This window comes from Cornus florida, unplaced genomic scaffold, assembly GCF_030987335.1.
Source record: "Cornus florida cultivar Cherokee Brave unplaced genomic scaffold, ASM3098733v1 CherokeeBrave_3.0.0_Hap2_Chr10, whole genome shotgun sequence".
Classification (NCBI taxonomy): domain Eukaryota; kingdom Viridiplantae; phylum Streptophyta; class Magnoliopsida; order Cornales; family Cornaceae; genus Cornus; species Cornus florida.
In genome coordinates, this window is record NW_026775580.1 from 51,363,159 (window position 1) to 51,383,472 (window position 20,314).

The 20,314-nt window shown below is 38.0% G+C and overlaps 1 protein-coding gene across 2 annotated transcripts; it reads right to left on the reverse strand.

The window, feature by feature from the left end:
* Window positions 1–16,706: 16,706 nt before the first annotated feature.
* Window positions 16,707–19,438, reverse strand: LOC132279570 (probable carbohydrate esterase At4g34215). 2 transcript variants are annotated; one of them, XM_059781586.1, is made up of 3 exons: window positions 18,248–19,438; window positions 17,368–17,594; window positions 16,707–16,962 (listed from the first exon to the last, which is right to left on the reverse strand). In XM_059781586.1, exons 1-3 carry the CDS (start codon window positions 18,959–18,961, stop codon window positions 16,902–16,904), a joined length of 1,002 nt encoding a protein of 333 aa, XP_059637569.1. In that variant the 5' UTR covers window positions 18,962–19,438; the 3' UTR covers window positions 16,707–16,901. The 2 variants fall into 2 exon arrangements, with proteins under 2 accessions (XP_059637569.1, XP_059637570.1); XM_059781587.1 differs by having other exon boundaries at window positions 16,707–16,967.
* Window positions 19,439–20,314: the final 876 nt, after the last annotated feature.

A 20,314-nucleotide genomic window follows, 5' to 3' on the forward strand; every position in this document is an offset into this window, starting at 1 on the left:
GAGAGATTCAGATCTGGCCAAATGAGATCAGAATTCAGTTGGTTCGACTCTAGATCTAGCACGTTCGCATCAGCGAAGCTCAGATCTGATCCGGAACTTGCCGTTAATGACTTTGCTCCGATTAGGAATAATGATAGGAGGTAAGAGCTCAAATCCATTGGAGAACGGCTAGCATTCGAAGCTTGATGAACTGATGAGCATGATCGAGGTTCTGAGAAGAGAGAATGCAAAATTACGAGCTAAAATAGAGCGTCGAGAAGCTCAGGTCATTCCACGACCACCTCTAATAGGGGAGAGAGTTTTGCAATCCAATGTTATTCATTAAAATGATCAGGAAGGAGATGATCACATGGATCTTCATTGTGAGGAGATCATGCCAGGTGATTTATTGCCAAATGTTGGTCAAATGGAAAATTGGGAGGGATCTATCCACTTGGATTCGCATCGCAAGCGGATCATGCGAGAAGAAGTCGCAGCGTTTAATCCTAATCAAGGAAAATTGAGGCGTGAGGAAACCATGGAGTTTGGTCATCATAGAGCTACGTCATCGTGGCCGAAGAAGTTCACGGAGGAAATATCATTTGATCCACCCTACCGGCCTTCAATGGCTACGTATGATTATAGGAGTTTAGAGAGGAGATCTGAAGATCTGAGGATTCCGTTACAATTTTCAACGGAAAATAAAGCCCTCCGTTCTTCAGCATGAACGGTTGCCTCTCCATTCACTGACAAGATCTTGAACGCTCCGAATCCGAGGAAACTTTCCATGCCGGTATTCATTCTGTTTGACGGAACAATTGATTTGATCGATCACATTTACCACATTCAGCTAAAAATGGCTCTGAACATAGAGAATGATCCTTTGATGTGCAATTGTTTCCCAACAAGTTTGGCCGGGCTAGCGCTCAATTGGTTCAAAAATTTGGCCCAAGGCTCAATTGCTAGCTTTCAAGATTTGTGCAACAAGTTCATAAGCCAGTATTATGGGAATAAGTGCCCGGCCAAAGATGTTTCAAGCCTTTTTACAATGAAGCAGCATGAAGATAAGAAGCTCTAAGCTTTCCTCACCAGGTTCAACCTTGTCAAGAGCATGGTAATGGAATGTCATCCGTCCACTGCGGTTCAAGCATTCAAGCTGGCCATGAATCGAGGGACACCATTCCATACAAGCCTGGTGGTGAATACGCTGAAGACCATGGATGAGCTAAACGAAAAAGCTGACGGATTCATGCATCTGGAAGAAGAGGAGGCAGCTAATACGAGAAAGACATCGATTATATCAACAGAGGAGAAGATTAAGGCCAAGATCCGGCAGAAGCAAGCTCCGGCGCGACGTCAAACTTCCTGGAAGGCAGAAAAGAGGCTGAGGGAAGAAGAACTGGTCACCCCACTTAAGGTCACCTTGGCTAGGTTGTACTAAGAAAATAAAGATAAGTTTCGCTCTCCTCTTCTAATTAGATAACCTCTCGAACAAAGAGATCAATCTAAACACTGTGTTTTCCATAGTGATTTCAGTCACCTAACCAATGTGCAGGAGCCTAAGGAGTCAAGTAGAGATGCTAATAGCCAGAGGGAGTTCACAGGATATGTCTAGGGGCCACCAATGGAGTAGAACCGACCGGCCGAATAGGTCAAAAGAAGTCAGAACTCGAGCCACAATAGTTCCCAAACCGTTTGGATCATAAACGTAATTCATGGCCCACCTGGACAGACTAAAGAGTGAGAAGAGTTATTCCGAACGCATTTTCGTCAAGCACAGATGAAGCAAAGAATATGCATTGTAAACACTCTCACCAACAGAATGCATCAGCACAGATAAAATTTGACAGAACAAACCTGCTGTGAGTTCAGATACCTCATGAAGATCCTTTGGTCGTCAGTTTAACGATGACAGAGTGCCTAGTGCGAAGGGTGCTAATTGATCCAAGGAGCAGTGTGAACGTCATGCCGAGGGTCACGTTCGAACAGCTCGAAATCAAGCCCGAAAAACTTAAACCTACTGGAAATCCATTGTTGGGATTCAATGGAAAGTGAATAAAACCGATCAGTATGGTAGAATTGCTTGTCCGAGCTACCGAAAGGGAACTGGTTGAAAGCTTTGTGGTAGTTAAAATCCATCCGTCTTATAATCTGTTGATGGGGAGAGGGTGGATTCATAGGGTCCAGTGAGTCCCATCGACCCTGCACCAGGTAATGAGATGTTTGAGCCCGGATGGGAATAAGGTGATTGATATCCATGGGACCAAGTTATAGCCAATGAGTGTTACTCGGTAACTCTGAAAGCCGCTGGAAAAGGAAAAGCTCCCATCCGCTTTACTAGCCCAAGATAGCAATTACAAGAACCTCTCCCCAGCATGAACGGGGAGGAGGAGCCTCTAGCGTTGACCAAAGAACCTCTAGTTGATGTGCAAATTGATCATTTGAAGGCAAACTAAACCACGAGAGTAGGATCAGGGTTTGCAGAGGAGGAAAAGCGTCAATTGGTTAATTTCCTTTCTCAGAATACAGATGTGTTTGCTTGGAGCCATTCGGACATGCCAGGGATCAACCCCTCTGTCTCTTATCACTCCCTTAATGTAGATCTGAGTGTCAAGCTTATACAGCAGAAGTAGAGGAGGTTCGCCCCGGAGCGCAACCAAATCATCGCCGACGAAATTAATAGGTTGTTAGAGGTTAGATTCATAAGGGAAGTTCAATATCCGTCCTAGCTATTGAACATGGTTCTAGTGTAAAAGAAGAATGGGAAGTGTAAAGTTTGCATTGACTTCACCAACCTGAATAAAGCCTGCCCGAAGGATAGCTTTCCACTTCCAAAGATCGATCAGATGGTGGATGCTACAACTGGGTATGAACAGCTAAAATTTCTGGATGCCTATTCAGGCTACAATCAAATCCTTATGGATATAAAAAATGAGGAAAAGACCTCTTTTGTTACTGAGCGAGGGACCTACTATTACAAGGTCATGCCATTCAAACTGAAGCATACTGGAGCCACGTACCAAAGCCTGGTCAGTAAGATTTTCAAAAATCAAATGGGAAAGACTGTAGAGGCTTTTATCAATGACATGGTGGTCAAGAGCAGAAAGAAAGGCCATCATTTGCAACACTTGCAAGAGGTGTTCAGAGTACTGAAGAGGTACGGTATGAAGTTGAACCCGACCAAGTGCTCGTTCGGTGTAAATTCCAGGCAATTCCTACAATTCCTTAGCCATGTGGTCAATAACAGAGGAATTGAAGTTAGCCTAGCCCAAGTGGAGGCTCTGCTAAAGAATGTAGAACCAAACATAGTCAGGGAAGTGCAAGCTCTCATTGAGTGCATAGCGGCACTAAGTCATTTATTTCGAAGTTGTCAGACCGATGCAAACCATTTTTTGATACAATAAGGAGTAACGGAAAGCAATCTTAGGGGGATGAGCAAAGGCAAGCATTGACCAAGTTGAAAGAGTATATGCGAAACCCACCAGTCTTAACTGCCCCAAAACTAGGTGAAAAGCTTTTCCTATACCTTGAAGTCTCCAGCATTGCAACGAGTGCCATTCTAATATGATGTGAAGAGGGTAAGCAGTTTCCAGTGTTTTATGTTAGCAAAACAATGTCCGAGCCGAAGAGAAGGTACTTAAAGGTCGAACGAGTGATCCTGTGTTTGGTGAATGTAAAGAGGAAGCTCAGGCACTACTTTGAATCCCATCCTATAGTCATTCTGACCACTTTTCCCATAAGGGTGATTCTACATATGCCATATTTGTCTGGGAGAATGACGAAGTGGGTAACAGAGCTGAGCTCATTTGATATAACGTATGAACTTCGAACGGCCATCAAAGGACAAGCGGTGGCTGATTTTCTATTGGAATGTAATGTAGCGAACCCAGTGGAAAGTCCTAAAGAATCTTTATGGAAGCTTTACGTTGATGGTTCTTCGAATCAGATAGGGGCAAAAATTAGGATTAAGTTGCAGACGCCAGAAGGCACCACGTTGAGTCAAGCGATCAGACTTGAGTTCAGGGTGACCAATAATGAAGCAGAATATGAGGCATTATTCGCTGGACTGAGGTTGGCCAATAAACTAAAGGTCAAAAATTTAGTGGCTTTTAGCGATTCGCAGCTGATCGTTCGGTAGGTGACTGGGGAGTATAGAGCCAAGGATGAAATAATGGAATCATACCGTTTTGCCGTTATGCGTGAGGCTAACAGTTTTGATCAAATCAAGTTCATTCAATTACCAAGGGAGCGTAATGAGGATGCCGATTGGTTAGCATGCAGTGCGTCGAGTTCTAGAGAAACACTGGCACGGGTGATTCCGGTTGGTGTGTTATGCCAACCATCTATTTTTGAAGAACCATCAAGCTCGGATCCTTGGTAAGTGAATGTCATACCATATGAGCCGAGCTGGATAGATCTAATTATGACTTAAATACGAGATAGTGTTCTGCCCTAGCAAAGGGATGAAGCAAGAAAAATCAGATTGAATGCTGCAAAGTATGCCATAGTGCACAACCAGTTTTATAGGAGATCTTACTTAGGGCCGTACTTGAAATGCGTTACCCCCAGAGAAGCTAGGCAGATATTGCGAACTATCCATGAGAGTGTATGTGGTAATCACTCGGGGGGGGAGGTCTCTAGTGCACAAAGTGATGACGCAGGGGTATTTTTGGCCAAATATGTCGCGGGATGCGGAGAAATTCTCTAAAAGATGCGATAAGTGCCTAAGGTTCAGCCCATTGATCCACCAACCACCTAAAGACTTGTACGTAATGGCCAAACCATGGCCTTTTGTGCAATGGGGGATGGACGTGGTTGGCCCGCTACCGATCGCCAGATCGTAGAATAAGTACGTTCTGCTTCTAATAGATTACTTTACCAAATGGGTGGAGGTAGAACCATATCCCAGCGTGCTCAGACTCAAGTGAGATGCTTCATTTGGAACAATATTATTTGTCAATTTGGTGTGCCAAGGTCGATTGTTATGGATAATGGGACTAATCTTGATAGCAAGCAAGTGAGGGAATTATTGGAAGAGTATGAAATCAATCAAAAGTTAGCAGCAGTCAGCCACCCACAGGTAAATGGTCAAGCTAAGATCATGAACAGAATAATCTTTGCTTGTATAAACAAGAAGCTTAAGGAAGAAAAAGGGAAATGGTTAAATGAGCTCCCAAACGTCCTGTGGGCTTACAGAATAACCCCGAAACGACCGACCGGAGAAAGCCCTTTTGCTATGGCCTATGTTACTGAGGCAGTAATACCGGTCGAGCATTTAGTTCTGACTATTCAGAGCTTAGCATGGAATCAAGAGTAGAATGATAACATGTTGAGACTCAACCTTGACTTACTAGAAGAAAAGAGAAACGCAGCAGCAGTAAGGCTTGCAGCTTATCAGCAGACACTCATGAATAGCCACAACAAAAAGGTGAGGCATAAAGGTTTTACACCTAGTGATCTAATTCTGAAGAAGAAGGTGGGAATTGTTAAGAAGATGATGTCACCATGGGAAGGTCCATACAGAGTTACGAAAATCATAGGAATGGGGGCATATGTTCTGGAGACCATGGCTAGAGGGTTGGTTAACAAACCATGGAACGCTACGTCCCTGAAAAGGTACTACCAGTAAGAAGTTAAATTCCATTTCAAGCAATGCATGCTTTGAGTTATGTAGCCACAAACGTATGTGTGGAATTTCCAAAATCTATAAAAGAATGACATTTTGTTTCAAGAAAAAAGAGAAAGCAAAAGCTAACTGAGCAAAAAATACTTAGCAAAGTAAGTAGCAAGTGGCACTCTGAGCCGAATACCAAACACTTGCACAAAAATGAAAAGTGAAAGTTGCAAGTGGCATTCTAGCTGACGCCAAGCACTTAGCAAAGTAAGTGGCACTCTAAGCCGAACGCCAAACACTTGCACAAAAATGAAAAGCGAAAGTGGCAAGTGGCATTCTAACCGATCGCCAAGCACTTAGCAAAGTAAGTGGCAAGTGGCACTCTGAGCCGAACGCCAAACACTTGCACAAAAATGAAAAGTGAAAGTGGCAAGTGACATTCTAGCCGAACGCCAAGCACTTAGCAAAGTAAGTGGCAAGTGGAACTCTGAGCCGAATGGCAAACACTTGCACAAAAATGAAAAGTGAGAGTGGCAAGTGGCATTCTAGCCGAGCGCCAAGCACTTAGCGGAGTAAGTGGCAAGTGGCACTCTAAGCCGAACGCCAAAAACTTACACTGGAAATAAAAGTAACTGTGAGAATGTTATCATAGATGAGCACAAGGAACATGTCAAAAGAGAAAAGCAACAAGATAATAATAAAAGTTGGCTAAAAATCGTTTATTCATTCAAGTTTTGGATTACAAGAGTGGAGTATCCTATTGAAATTAATACATTAAAAAAAATTGGCACATTTGCAAGCTCTTAGCTAGCCCTATCAGTTCCCTCAGTCTTCTGATTATGCTCGGCATTTTCTTCACCATCATTAACTGTCCTATCTCCTCGGGGAGGAGAGTCGAGCTGGATTATCGTTTCATTCTGTTGCGATCCACCCTCGATAACAGGTGCTGGGGGAATCATGGTGGATAGAGAAGGAACATCCAGAGGCTGATCAGATGAGGGGATAGGGATGACCCCGGAGGAAGCAATCTCTTGGCATTCTTCAAAGATATGCTCATTAAGAGTGGGGTCTAGGTCAGTATAGATTTCAGGAGGGTTGATCTTCAATTCCTTGTCAACATCATTAGGACTGGCATATGAACTGGACTGACCTTCAGGAGGAAAATGGTCATTATAGCCGTCTCTGTACCCTTCAACGTACCTGAGGGCCCCGATCCAAGAGAAACGAGTGTGGAGAGCCCTCATTCCACCATCAACCCTGCCAACCACACCGAACAAGGCATTACGTTCATCCAAAGCTCTTTTTTCAAGAGCCAATCGCACTGCCCTTTCGTCGTCAAGCAAGTGTTAAAGATTTCCTTTTTCAGTTCTGAGTGTTTCCCACTTGATCTGCATAACACTCTTCTCGATTTAGAGAGCGTTTTTTTCATCCTGAAGGGAGTCTGCATTTTTCTTTAGAACGTCTCTCTCTTTCTCAACATTATGGAGATGTACCATTAGCTCAAAATTCTTGGTGCCGATGATGTTATTTTCCTTGTTGGCTGCTTCAAGCCCAGTAGCAAGCCTACGTGCCTGAGCGTTAGATGACTCGACATGCTTCTGCATTGTCATCATCCCGAAAAAAGTCTACAAACAAATGCATGAATACTAATTAAGCCAAGCGTATATTCAAAGAAGGCAGGATATGAAGGTTTACTTAAATTAAGCAAATAAGGGTTACCTCCATAGCAGCCAGAGGAAAACGGTTGAACGTCTCCTTCTGAGTCATCGTTTTGGCCATTTCAATGTCCTTAGGGGACCACAAGTGTTTGTAATAGGCCAGAGCGGTCTGACCCTCCTTGAACATAGTTTCATTGGACTTAACGACCGACCCATCCGCTCGGATGAATCATAGAGTCCATGGAGCTGCTTCAGAAGGGGAAAAAGAAGCTCCACCAGGCCCAAGGGTGATGGTAGTTTTAGCTTGGGAGGTTATGGATGCGCCCACGCCAGTGGTTCAAACTCTCCTTGACAAAGGCACGTCATCCTGGTCAGGCTCACTGTCAGGTTGGGGTCTTTTCCCAAGCTCTTTGTCTGAGGCACGCATAAGGGCATTAGAGAGGTTGTTTGCCCTAGGAATAGTGCTCAGATTGATATGAGGAGCACTGACGAAAGGGCTGGTGGCAGCCATGACATTCGGCGTAGAGCTGGAGGTAGTAGCAGAAGTGGATGCCGAGGCTGGGGAAGAAGCCAGGGCAGGAACGATGACGTTCCTAGAAGGGTCCTTCCTTCTGCTAAAAGAAGGGATCCGGACCTGACTCATGGTAGTGCTAAGGAATAAAATATCACTGAGATTCTCGGACACAAGGAGTTGCGAGCAATAAAGAACGTTACTTAGAACATATTCCTTCAGGTGGTTGATCTTATCCCTGCAAATGCTGTAACTAAGTTCGTTATGAGGAATACTCAAAGAATTGCAAAAAAAAAAAAACAAAAAACAAAAAAAAAAAAAGGAACAGAATTGAGGAATGCAAATTTCACAAGGGCAATCGCTCTTGTGGTTCTTGATTTTTTTGTAGGAGGAAACCGAGCATTCACCAAAGGCATTCAGGACGGGGTAATCCTTGGCAGCCAGAGTATACCAAGCCCCCCGAATTCCAACTATGTTTTTCTTCCATCCTTTCTTAGAGTCAAGTTTGTCCGTACAGATGGATCTTTTTTCGATAAGGTAAAAATGAAAATATATGTCATCCAACCTGATCTTGCTGACTTTGTAACAGAGGAAGAGATCTATAATATCAAGATCCAGACCTCTGTCACAGTTCAAGAGTAGCAGAACGGACAGAACCCAAAGAAAATTGGGGTTAACTTGAAAAGGAGAAAGTTTCAGTCTACTAAAGACATAACAAATAAAAGGGTGTAAAGGGAATCTAATGATGTTCAGATGAAGGAGGGAGAACAAAACTTCACTGGGAAGAAGGTCGGCACTGATTTTAATGTTCACATTCCTGAGGCACTCCCTAATAAGAACATCGTTGGGGAGTTGGAGTTTCATGCGGAGAATATCTAAATTGATGGGCATGGTAAAGATGAACAGTTTTTAAAGAAAAGAGAAAGGGAAGCAAAACTAACCTTAAGAGGATTGAAGATAACAACAGATGCTACTGAGGAGGGAGAATCTTTCGCAGGAATTCACTGGGAAAGATTTGATTTGCTTGCAAAAGATGAACAGTAATTTGATTGACAGCGAGATATGATAGAGACAGTAGAGAAGGTTGAGAGTATGATTTGGGGGTTTATAAAGAGGAAGTGGACCCAATAGCCAAGACGTCAGGAAAATAAAGAGATTTCAAATCTCAAAACATCAGTTCCAGAACCGACCGCTCACTCCCTACGAAATCGTCTAAAGCCGTCAAATTATGATTAGCTGTCATCAATAATCACACCCTAATTAATTAGGGAATGATTATGGGGACAGTTGAGGATGAAAAAAATGGCGCGGGTTTGATACGGTCCACTCGATAACAGTGGGCCGAGTAATTGATCCTGGTCCTAGCCAAGCTCTCGCAAGACAGGCCCAAAATTGAAGAACTATGCCAAAGGTCCACTGAAAGCAATTAGGCCCATAATTAGAGAGGCCCGGGGTGTGGGCCCAACACAAGGAGTTAGTTAAGAAATTCTAGAAAGATTATATCAGTCTATAAATAGAGGGAAATTAGAGGGAGAATGGGATTGGAAAAATCTTGAAGTGTAAGGGTATTCTGTCCAAATATAGAGAGAGAAATTTCTTGCATCTTCACACCCATATTTGCATGTAATTAGCTTGATTAATACAACAACGTTGTTTAATAGTTTCTTTTGCCCTTTCCATCGCCTCAGACAAATATCCTACAGTTGAACCATCTCCATCAACCAAACGAAGAACTCTAACTTAAAGCTTCATAGTTTGTATTACTTCTTTCCCTTTACTCCAAAACTCAACACTTTGAATAATTCTAGCAACCTTTAGTCCCATCCCTTTTTTGTTGTAATACAACCCCCTCCATTCAGAAGATGCCACAAGTAATCGCAATCCATCTTCAACTTCTAAAATTGATTGAACCATCAAAAAATTGGAGGCAAATCTAGTCACACAAGGATGTTTGAGTTCCTTATGATTTGTGTGCTTTCTCATTAATGACAAAATAATAGTGTGCTTGTACAAATATGTCACAATTAATTTTACAGCATCAATAATATCATGTATCCACAAAACTTCAGAATAAATATCTTTCAATAGTAGTCGAATCCCATGAGCAACACATCGTGTTTTATACATACAAGGGTACTTACCAATAAGCATGTCACTAGCTGATTCAAAATTTAATGCATTATCAGTAATGAACTGCACAACGTGATTAGGTTCAATATCTTCAATTACTGATGACATAATATCTTTTAGATAAACACCTGTTTTTTTATCTTTTAAAATTTCAAATGAATTCATAAATACTGCCCCACTAGGTAAATATGCAATTATGTTGATAAAGGCACGTTGCTTCATATCACTCCATATATCTGACATTAGTGTACAACCTGTAGCAACCCAAGTTTTCTTCACATTCCCAATGTATGCCTCTACTTCTGTCCTAGAATCTGGTATTAGCTTCGTGCGTATAGTTGATTAACTAGGTAATTTGTATATTAACCCAAATTCAGCAACACTTCTCACAAAATCAATAAAACATTGAGTCTAAACCATATTAAATGAAATATTATTCGAAATAATGTGCTTGGCAAGTTTTTTATCCACCTCACTCTTATCCATCTTCTTAATTGTTTCTAGCATGGTAGATTATTGTAAGCCCTTTTTTTTCATAATTGGTGTTTGTATAAAAGAAATAAAAATAATAAAAAAAAAAAGAATAATTACAGGCGCACAGAGGGCATACCCTCAGAAAAGAATTGAAAGAACAATTCTTAAAATGAAAAAATTCAAATCAAAGCAAATCAACAAAATTACTATCTAGAGAAATCTTGAATAGCAACATTGTAGATATTAAGAACTTCAAATAAGAATTATCTAGCAGCACCTTGAGGTAGTCTAAATAAATGACCATGCAACCTGCCATTTCTTTCTTGCCAAATGCTCCACAATGCAACCACAAAAATTGAATAAATCATCTTATTGGTCTGTTAAGAGAACCAGTAGAGCAAGTCTTCGAATGTGAAAATTAAAGAAATATCAAAATTCTAGCCCATAATATCCACAATCCATTTCCAGAAACTAATTTCATAAGAACACCCAACAAAAAGATGGTCTTTGGTATCACACTCCTGTAAACATAAAGAACACCTTGGAGCTAATTGCACCTTCCTCCTCTGAAGATTTACCATGGTAGGAAGCCTATCTTGAAATAGAAAAACACCAAACACAGATCATCTAGGCCGAGATTTTCCCCAACAAAATTTAAACCAATTCACATCTGGATGAGTGATTCTGCAACTTTCCCAAGCTAATTTGAAAGTAAAAGGACATCCATCCCACATAAAACGATCTACTCTTGCATGAATAATTAAAGTCTGCACATAATCCTTAATTGGCCGAAACATAATGTCTTGTAAAAGCTCCAAATTCCATTCACCATTGTCCAAAAGATTAGACAAAGGAGTATCCCAAGTAAACCCCAGCCTTCTAACAATTCTATGACTAAATTTCTAAATCAATGTTTGGCCTTCACACCAAGGGTCTGTCAAAATATTAAAACTATGCCCAGTACTAATAGAAAAACTAATATTGAGATGCATAAGATCCCTGGAATTAATCAAATTTTTCCAAAGAATTGAATGAGAAAACTTTGGAACTGCATTCCAATAAGTAGAAGTAGAGGATTACCTATTCTTAAACCATGGAACCCAAATTATGTCTGCGTTTTGCAAATAATTCCAAGCCAAAGCGCCCTGAGAAGGATGCTGTAAATCAAGCAATTTTCTGATACCCAGCCCACCTTCCTTTTTAGGTCGACACATTAAATCCCAACTCATAAGATGCAATATCTTCATATTCTCTCTACTGCCCCACAGAAAGTTTCTACATAACTTTTGAATGTGATTTAGAACAGCAACTGGCAAAGGAAAAACACTACACCAATATAAACAAATTGGAGTAATAACAGTCTTAATTAACTCGGCCTTCCCTGTAACTGACAGTAAATTGTTACTCCAAACAGTGAGCTTTTTTGAAATTTTGTCAATAAGCACATTGCAATAAGCTTTCTTTAGACCTGTGGAACACAAAGGTATGCCTAAATATTTCAAAGGAAGCAACTCTTCTTTGCATTGCAGCAAATCAAGAATATTTCTTCTTCTTCTAACAGCCTTAGAACAAATAACACTTGTCTTTTGATAATTAATCTTCAAGCCAGAGGCCTTACCAAATATATTAAGAAAACCTTGAAAGATGATAGAAGATTGGAGATCCATTTAATCCAATTAGAACTAAAACCAGCAACTGTCAAAGTTTTTAAAAGAAAACTCCAAGAAACTGAATCAAAGGCTTTGGAGATATCAGCTTTCAGAGCCATAATAGGATGCTTATATTTGAATTCACTAACCATTTCATGCCCCATGATAATAGCATCCTGAATTTTTCTACCTTTTATAAAGGCATTCTGCTCCAATCCAACTAATTTAGGCAAAACCAGAGGAAGTCTTACAGCCAAAATCTTAGAAATGATCTTGTAAACTAAGTTACAAAGAGCTATAGGCCGATAGTCTTTTGGCTTAACAATATTATTGACTTTGGGAACTACTCACCCTTATAGGCAGATTTCCTGAATTAAAAAAGTGATGAACAGCTGCACACACTTCAGTCTGCACAATGGACCAAAAAGATTGAAAAAATCGAGCAGGAACGCCATCTGGACCTGTAGCCTTATCAGGTTTGAAATTCATAATAGCATCTTTAATTTCCTTATTAGTTATAGGGGCATCCAGAACCAATTGGTCTTCAGTTGATAACAGATACCTAGTTTGAATATCAAATGGACCATTAACCTCTGCACCTTTGTAAATATCTTGATAATAATCCACAAAATTTTTACTAACCACAGATGGATCAGTAAAAACATGTCCAGTATCAGTTTCAATAGATGTAATAGCATTGAATTGTTGGTGCTGTTTCAACTTATGATAAAAGAAACCAGAACATCGATCATTCTCCTTTAACCATAAAATCCTTGACTTCTGCGCATATAGAATCTCCTGAGATGACAAAGCATCCTGATAGATGTCTCTAACATTTTACTCTTCATCAAATAAGACATCTGTAGAGGAAATTAAGAGGTCCACTTGAATATCTTTCAAATGCTACTTTGATTGAATACCCTTCTTTGCAATATCTCCAAAAGTAGTCTTGTTCCAATACTTTATAGCTGCCTTAACATTTCTCAACTTTTTGAGCAATATATGAATTGGATTCCCTAAAACCTCATCATCCCAAGCTTTTTGAATCACTTCCACAATACCCTCTTGCAAACACCAGATTTTTAACATTTTGAATGGCTTAGGACCACTAGCAAATTGTCTAAAGATGTTGATAATGACCCATAATGATCAGAAGAGGTAGAAGCTGAGTAAGACATTTTAGTACCTGTAAAAAGCTGAAACTAAGCATCATTTGTAAAAACCCTATCAATTTTAGCTAGAATTCTATTGAAAGCCCTTTGAAGATGAAGAGGAAAAATTAATAGACTCACCTTGCTGAACATCAATTGGAGTAACTGTAGTCTTAATTTTTTTGTTCGGACCACCAATTGCTAAAAATATAGCTGCTTAAACCTCTTAAGGTACTTTTGAACAAATTTTAATGTCTTTACCTTTTACCTCAGATAAGTGTGATTTGACTCTTGAAATATCTCCAGGATAGTTAAAGTTACAATACTTACACATTAAATGACCTTGTAATTGTTCAATATGATCCTAAAATGCATCTCTCTTTTTTCCCATCTGTCGTTGATAGCCTATATATTTATAATAAAATCATAAGTATATAATGTGATACTCTACTAAAACATTAGGAAGTGTGGTGATCTACAAACTTCTAAAATAATAATAATAAAGATACTAACAAAATTTAAAAGACCTCACAACAAAACAAAAATCTATAAATATCTACAAATATCAATAAAAACTTATGATTCTTTAAGATTATAGTGTTCCACATGTGTGTGTGTGTGTGTGTGTGTGTGTATCTTCCATTACTTTGATTAAAGATCATACATTGGAGTGACAACAATAAGAGATTAAAAAAAAAAGTGATACCATGAAAATAAAACTGTTGGGATTTATATGCCCTGGCATAGCAAATTCCTATTTGGATTATAGTGACATATGTTCCTGACATATCTGAAATATTTATGATTTATATAATTGTTGAATTCAATGTATTATGTTTCAATTCATTATGGAATTGATACTGTCCATTTGATTACAAGAGATATTTATATATGTATGTGATGACGATCAATACATGAATATAAATAGTAATCATAAATTATTCATATTCGGTAATTATGGATGGACTTATTATTAACTAAGACTTGAACTGGATTCACGTTAGGTTGAGATATATTGCCAGAGCCGTCGTATGTAATTACTCCCAATCACTGTCATAGCATTTGACTCTTAAGCATGAGAGAATTATAGACTCTTTTATTAATTAGTAATTACTTTTATTTGTTCGGCGGAGACCGGCACTTTGGGTAATTATGTAATTAATAGTTAGAGGGTTATATTTTCAATATTTACATCATTGCTACTTGTATTTATTTTGTATTGATTATGGTTGATCACAAAGTAAATTCGAAGGCCTTCGTATATTTTTAGACAAAATGATTTATTATATATTTATTTATTTAAATTATTATTTTTGTCAAACAAATGTTTTATTGTGATTAAACCGAAAATAATCAAAGGTACCAAAATAAATATATTAATTAAGTAGTCGAATTGATGGCTTTATTTATCCGATAACTAATTATGCATAGAGGGGTCAAAGTGCAACATTGACTTAGAAGTTATTTATTATTTAATTGGAGTTCAATTAATTTCTTTTAGTAAAGTAAAAACTAATTTATGAATTAATTAAATTTGGTCCATGGATCGGGCCAATTATTAATGTATTGTAGTCAATGAAATAATAAGCCCAAAGGATTCTCACTCATGTCCCAACTAGATATTGGAATTCTATTAGATTTGAGACATGTGAATTAGAGATTGAGAAGGATTTATTATTTTCTTTTCCTTATATTTATGTTTGCTATATATACATAGTTTATATATATTTTAGGAGTGATTTTTTGGAAGAAGGAAAAAGTAATATATTTTCTCTCTCTAGAAAATTAAGGTTAATTGTTCTCATCTAATGGAGGCTCCCACAAGCCTTATTTTCCAAAGTCATTCATAGAGGCTTATGGGTGATTCCTAAAGGCAAAACCATTACCAAGAAGATGGAGATCCAAGGAGAAAGCATATAGGAAAGGGATCTACAATAAGTGAGAATATTCACTTTAGAGGAGAGATTTAAGGTTTACTCAAACCTTGATGTAAGTATTCAATCTATTAATTGAATGATACATCATATTTTATTTTTGCATAAAACTTGTCTCTATGTTTGAATCAAGATCTATGTATGAAAATCTCTCAAAAAGTTTTAAAAACTTGCACGTTTCCCAACAAGAACAACTGAGTGAGAGAGTGGTCACAACCTTGTCCAACATTGCATTTCAAATAACATTATTTTGATAGCGTGAAAAATAATGGCTATACCAAGCAAAAGAGGGTAGAAAAGACTGTAGTTTGTGTTTCAGAAAAATACACTATTAGAAACGTGAAATTCGTGAACAAAAAGAAAAAAAAAATAATTAGATTACGAATTAAATGGAACAACCAAATCGAATAAATGAATAAACGCGTTAAATACAGAGTGATGGAAAAAAAAAAACGTGTATTTTACCGTATCTTTCTACTCTGATCAGCAAACGGAAGTATTTTCCTAAAATTCGTACGTACGCGTTTAATTCACGTATCATACGTGAATTAACTAACTAGGATTGTGAGTGATGAGAATTTTATTCTAGAAAGTGTCAGTCAAGATATTTTGGTATCGTGTTTTGGAGGTTCTCATAATAATGAAAAATATGATTTTGTATCAGGCAAGACTTCACGGAAAACGAGTTTTTTTAAAGTGGAAGGGACTGATATAGGACTAAATTTTCGTCAATTCAATAAGTCCATTTTTTATAAATAATAAAATATACATATATATTCTTTTGGTGAGAACGACCCATTAAGCAGGACCCCATGTCATTTTTAGGCAAAAAATCTTCGTTTAGGACTCCAAAATTGCATTTTTTTTAATCTGTTACAAAGACCGATGAATATTTCAAAAAAATTTTCGAGGTTGAAATGAATTTGGATTGTTCTGAATTTTTATATTCAGTAGATTTTAGTTATTAAGTTTGTTATTCTATTTTTTCAGAATTTTTAGATAGACTTTATTTTAAAGTTTATTTCTAGATTATCTTCTATTTTTAGTTTCCTTATATTTTTAGTTTTATTTTACTGCTAGGTTTCTTTTAACATTAATTTTTCTCTATTAATTTAACTATTATCAACAGACTTAGTGACCTAACAGTACTAGACCCTTACCTCTCAAAGAGAGGTCAAGAGTTTAAGCCTCAGTGAAAATATGTGTGTGTGAGTACCAACTATAAAAAATAATAATAATTTAACTATTTAATTAATAATATATCATATTGCAATTTTCTCTTCAATTCAAAGTTGCTTATCATTCCTTTGTGAACATTCATAGCTTCCACTCCGTTACATTTGTGTGTGTGTGTGTGAGAGAGAGAGAGAGAGAGTATTTTTGGGCTGTGTTAGTATGGACTCTTCTGTATCTCATGTTGGGTCCGTTTATGGACTGTTTTGTCTAATATACCTCTTTTTATTTTGTGTTTTGGGCCCAACGAAATTTAGCATTTTTCCTGCCTTGTTTAGAATGAATGGATTGGAGAGTTGTCCTGTCGCTATTATTGTTGCAGGTAAACCAACTTAGCATCATCTGAACGAGGCAATAAAAGTGGACAACCATATTTTGTCACCAAGCATAATCAAATTTTAGTACACATTTCATTGTCATCTCTACAAAACATTAAATATTGACACCCACAGGCTGTGAATGAAATTAATTAGTGAATGATTATTATATACATGATAAGAAAATTTGAAAAAAACTGTGCACCAGCAAAGCACTAGTAAAAGTACACATCATTTCCCACTAGTACTTTCTACTGGTCTGTATATCTGCATCCTCTTAATCTTCTCTTTAGTGTTCTGAAAATTTTATATCTTCCCTTCAAAGAAAAGGATAAGAAAACAAAAAAAACACACCAATATCTTAAGTATTGTGAATAACAAGTATATTTAAGCAAAAAAGTAGTATACAAATTCAGGAAGAAAAGAATCAAAAGTTGAAATCTGACAAATTTTCCTATCCCTTTTCTATTTGCAAGCTTAAGGTAATAATTATTGCTACAATTGAATTGTACCCATCAGTAACATCAGGTTTTGGGATCAATTCTTGTTAGGTGTAAATAATTTATTAGAGGTGTGTGTGAGTATCAATTAGAAAAACCAAAAAAAAAAAGTATTAACAGTTTTACTACTCAACTGAAAGATAGATCAAGGGTCGAGATCAGCAAGAGGGTAGTAAATAATGGGACAATCAAAAGGTTAGAAAGAAAATAGTTAAACCTTGTTGGAGCATGACTTTGCATTGGGCTTGGAATGGACTGCAGGAATGCATCAGCCAACATCTCTCCGAGTCGGACCTGGGCCGGCATGCTGAGGTGCAGCCCATCTGGTTCCAGTGGCAGCCCCTTGGCATCCACACACTTCACATTCTGAAGCTCAGCACTCACCCTCAGCTGCGCTTCTCTCACTATCTCTGTATAAGGCCCTTGTCCTGATGCTAAAGCCACCTAACCATAACCAACAAATGATATATAAATTATTTGGTACACAACAGACCAAATTCATCATACAAGCACAAAGATATATATATATATATATATATATATATATATATATATATATACACACACGCAATTTAGCTGGCAGACTGGGACCCTATACTTTTATTTGTTGGGTCAGTGTCTCTTTACTACAAAAATGCTTTTCCTTTTTTAATAAAAAACCATTAATCAAGCAATTCTAAATCTAGTTGAGTAGTGCCATTATTGTTTGGTTAGGCTCAAGATTGCGAAACTATCTCTATATATTTAGAGAGGTTCATGGGTCATTTTCCAGCAAGGGTACCAATAATACTATGCGAATTGATTTTTTCTCCATGTCCAATGCACAGGAGAAGTTAGGAATCATGATGTTAGCTTATTGGATGTAAGCGTTCTTACCTTTTTATGGATGGGCTGTTTTCGATCATTGAAATCACAATGTAGCAATTTTACCGTTGTGTTCACTTTTTATTATAATTATAGTCATGGTTCTTTACGAACAAAGAACCAGACCCAGAAGACATAGATTGAATACCGATCTAACTTTTGACATCAATTGCACAAAAGCATTAAAAATTGAATGAGTCCTATGTATGGTTGTTGAGAAGGCAAAATGTTACCTGGAATATAGGCACCGAGGGAGACTTCAGATCAGAGCGCAGATCGGAGAAAAAAGTCTTCAATTTCTGCTTATACACCTCTGCATCCTGTAGTATCACTGTATCAGTCTCTCCCTGGTACCACAGAATGGCGCGAATTGACCCACCACCCACTAACGCCACCCCTGCCCTCTTCACCAACTCATTGTAAAGCCTACCCCCTCTCCCCCATTCATCAATCTTAGTCCCTCCAACAGCACAGGGCACCAAACCCACCTTCCCCAACCTCGGTTCCTTAGTCAGCACCGCATTAGCAAACGCCATTCCAGGCCCAACCCCGCAAGTCTTGACATCGATGTCGGCGTGGAGGGGCTCGTGCGCAGCCTCCCATTCCAGCCCCGCCGTGAGCCGGAGGATCCTCGGGTTGGGCTGGCATTGGGTTGGGACAATGCCGTCCCAGGTGCCGTTAATGACACCTCCTCTTCCCGCCATGTTGCTCTGTCCGGCTAAGATGAATATGCTGTTGTTGTTGTGTGAAATTTTTTGGAATTGTTGGAGGTGTATTTTTGAAGGAGTGACGAACCAGGCACAGGACAGAAGAAGCAACAAGAACAGGGACAACATTGTTCCAAAGAGACTGGCTTTGCGGCGTATTGTGGCAAAGCCAGAGTAGTCTTTGGCTCTTTCACCTTTTGTCCTTGTTAGCCCATGTAGTGGTAGATTCTTGTGATTCATATTCACAAAAAGGATTTGATTTTTTTTTGGTAAGTAACAAATAGCATTTAATTACTTATGTATAATTGATGTTCGGATCTCTGACAGGTAAGAGGAGAGAGCGAAAGGGGAAAAAAAATTTACTAGTAACTTATAAAACTCTGAATACCTCACCCCTTTTTCTTTTTTTTTTTACTCAATCACGTGTGTGTATACATATATATATATGTGTGTGTGTGTGTGTGCGCAATTTAAATTCCTAAAAGAACTCTGCCACTATAAAATAATAAATTCCAACAAATTAATTCTATTTCAACACAAACTCTACCTGTACAAGAATAACTATATATCTATATATCGACTATATGTTATATTCAAAATAATCTGAAAAAATTACTATTACTTAATATATCATTATATCCTTATTAAATAAGAAAACTAGAAAGGACGACTTATAAAACTCTGAATACCTCACCCCTTTTTTTTTTTTACTCAATCACGTGTGTGTATACATATATATATATATATATGTGTGTGTGTGTGTGTGCGCGCGCGCGCAATTTAAATTCCTAAAAGAACTCTGCCACTATAAAATAATAAATTCCAACAAATTAATTCTATTTCAACACAAACTCTACCTGTACAAGAATAACTATATATATATCGACTATATGTTATATTCAAAATAATCTGGAAAAATTACTATTACTTAATATATCATTATATCCTTATTAAATAAGAAAACTAGAAAGGACGAATTGCATTAAATCCCTCCAATAAACCTCCTTTTTTATTTTTTTATTTTTACAAAGAACCCCTCAGCTGTCGAATGACAGTCTAAAAAGTAAACTGACCTTATCAGGTGACTTCGTTGAGTCATATTTTTGAACAATAATACCGTTTTTCTCTGTTGTGGAACAATTAATTCAGCACTCTGAGTAGGAAACATGAGATCTTCATAATTTGCCTTAAATTCTACCAAATTGAGAAAACTTGTGGCTACTGATATGGAAACGAATTTAGGTTGAGGATATATATATATACACACACACGCATACATACACACACACATATATATATATTGAGGGTGGCGGGCGAGGTGAAAAGTCAAAGCCTACGAAGAGAACATGGTTTTTGAAGGAATGCAAACACGTATACGCGTGAAGAAATTGCAACAAAAATGGTTGCAGATCAAATTCTTCATAACAAACTGATAATGGAGGCTTGTGTAATAATAGTAAAGTGGAATATGCCTTTCCAAAGGTATATTAGTCATTTTCCAGAATTTGGCCACTCAACGTCGGTAACCCTTCTGATGGCTGTGTTGAAATAGGAAATATGACTGGCACTTGAATTTTTCCTTATTTTATTTAG

What these genes read in the sequence shown, in the direction of transcription:
- LOC132279570 (XM_059781586.1), bottom strand. Translation starts at nt 18,961, where the DNA reads ATGAATCACAAGAATCTACCACTACATGGGCTAACAAGGACAAAAGGT. An exon ending in CCTCGGTGCCTATATTCCAG is followed by an intron (nt 17,595 to 18,247) that starts GTAACATTTTGC and finishes GGTTATGGTTAG; the next exon opens with GTGGCTTTAGCATCAGGACA. An exon ending in CAAAGTCATGCTCCAACAAG is followed by an intron (nt 16,963 to 17,367) that starts GTTTAACTATTT and finishes TTTGAAGGGAAG; the next exon opens with ATATAAAATTTTCAGAACAC.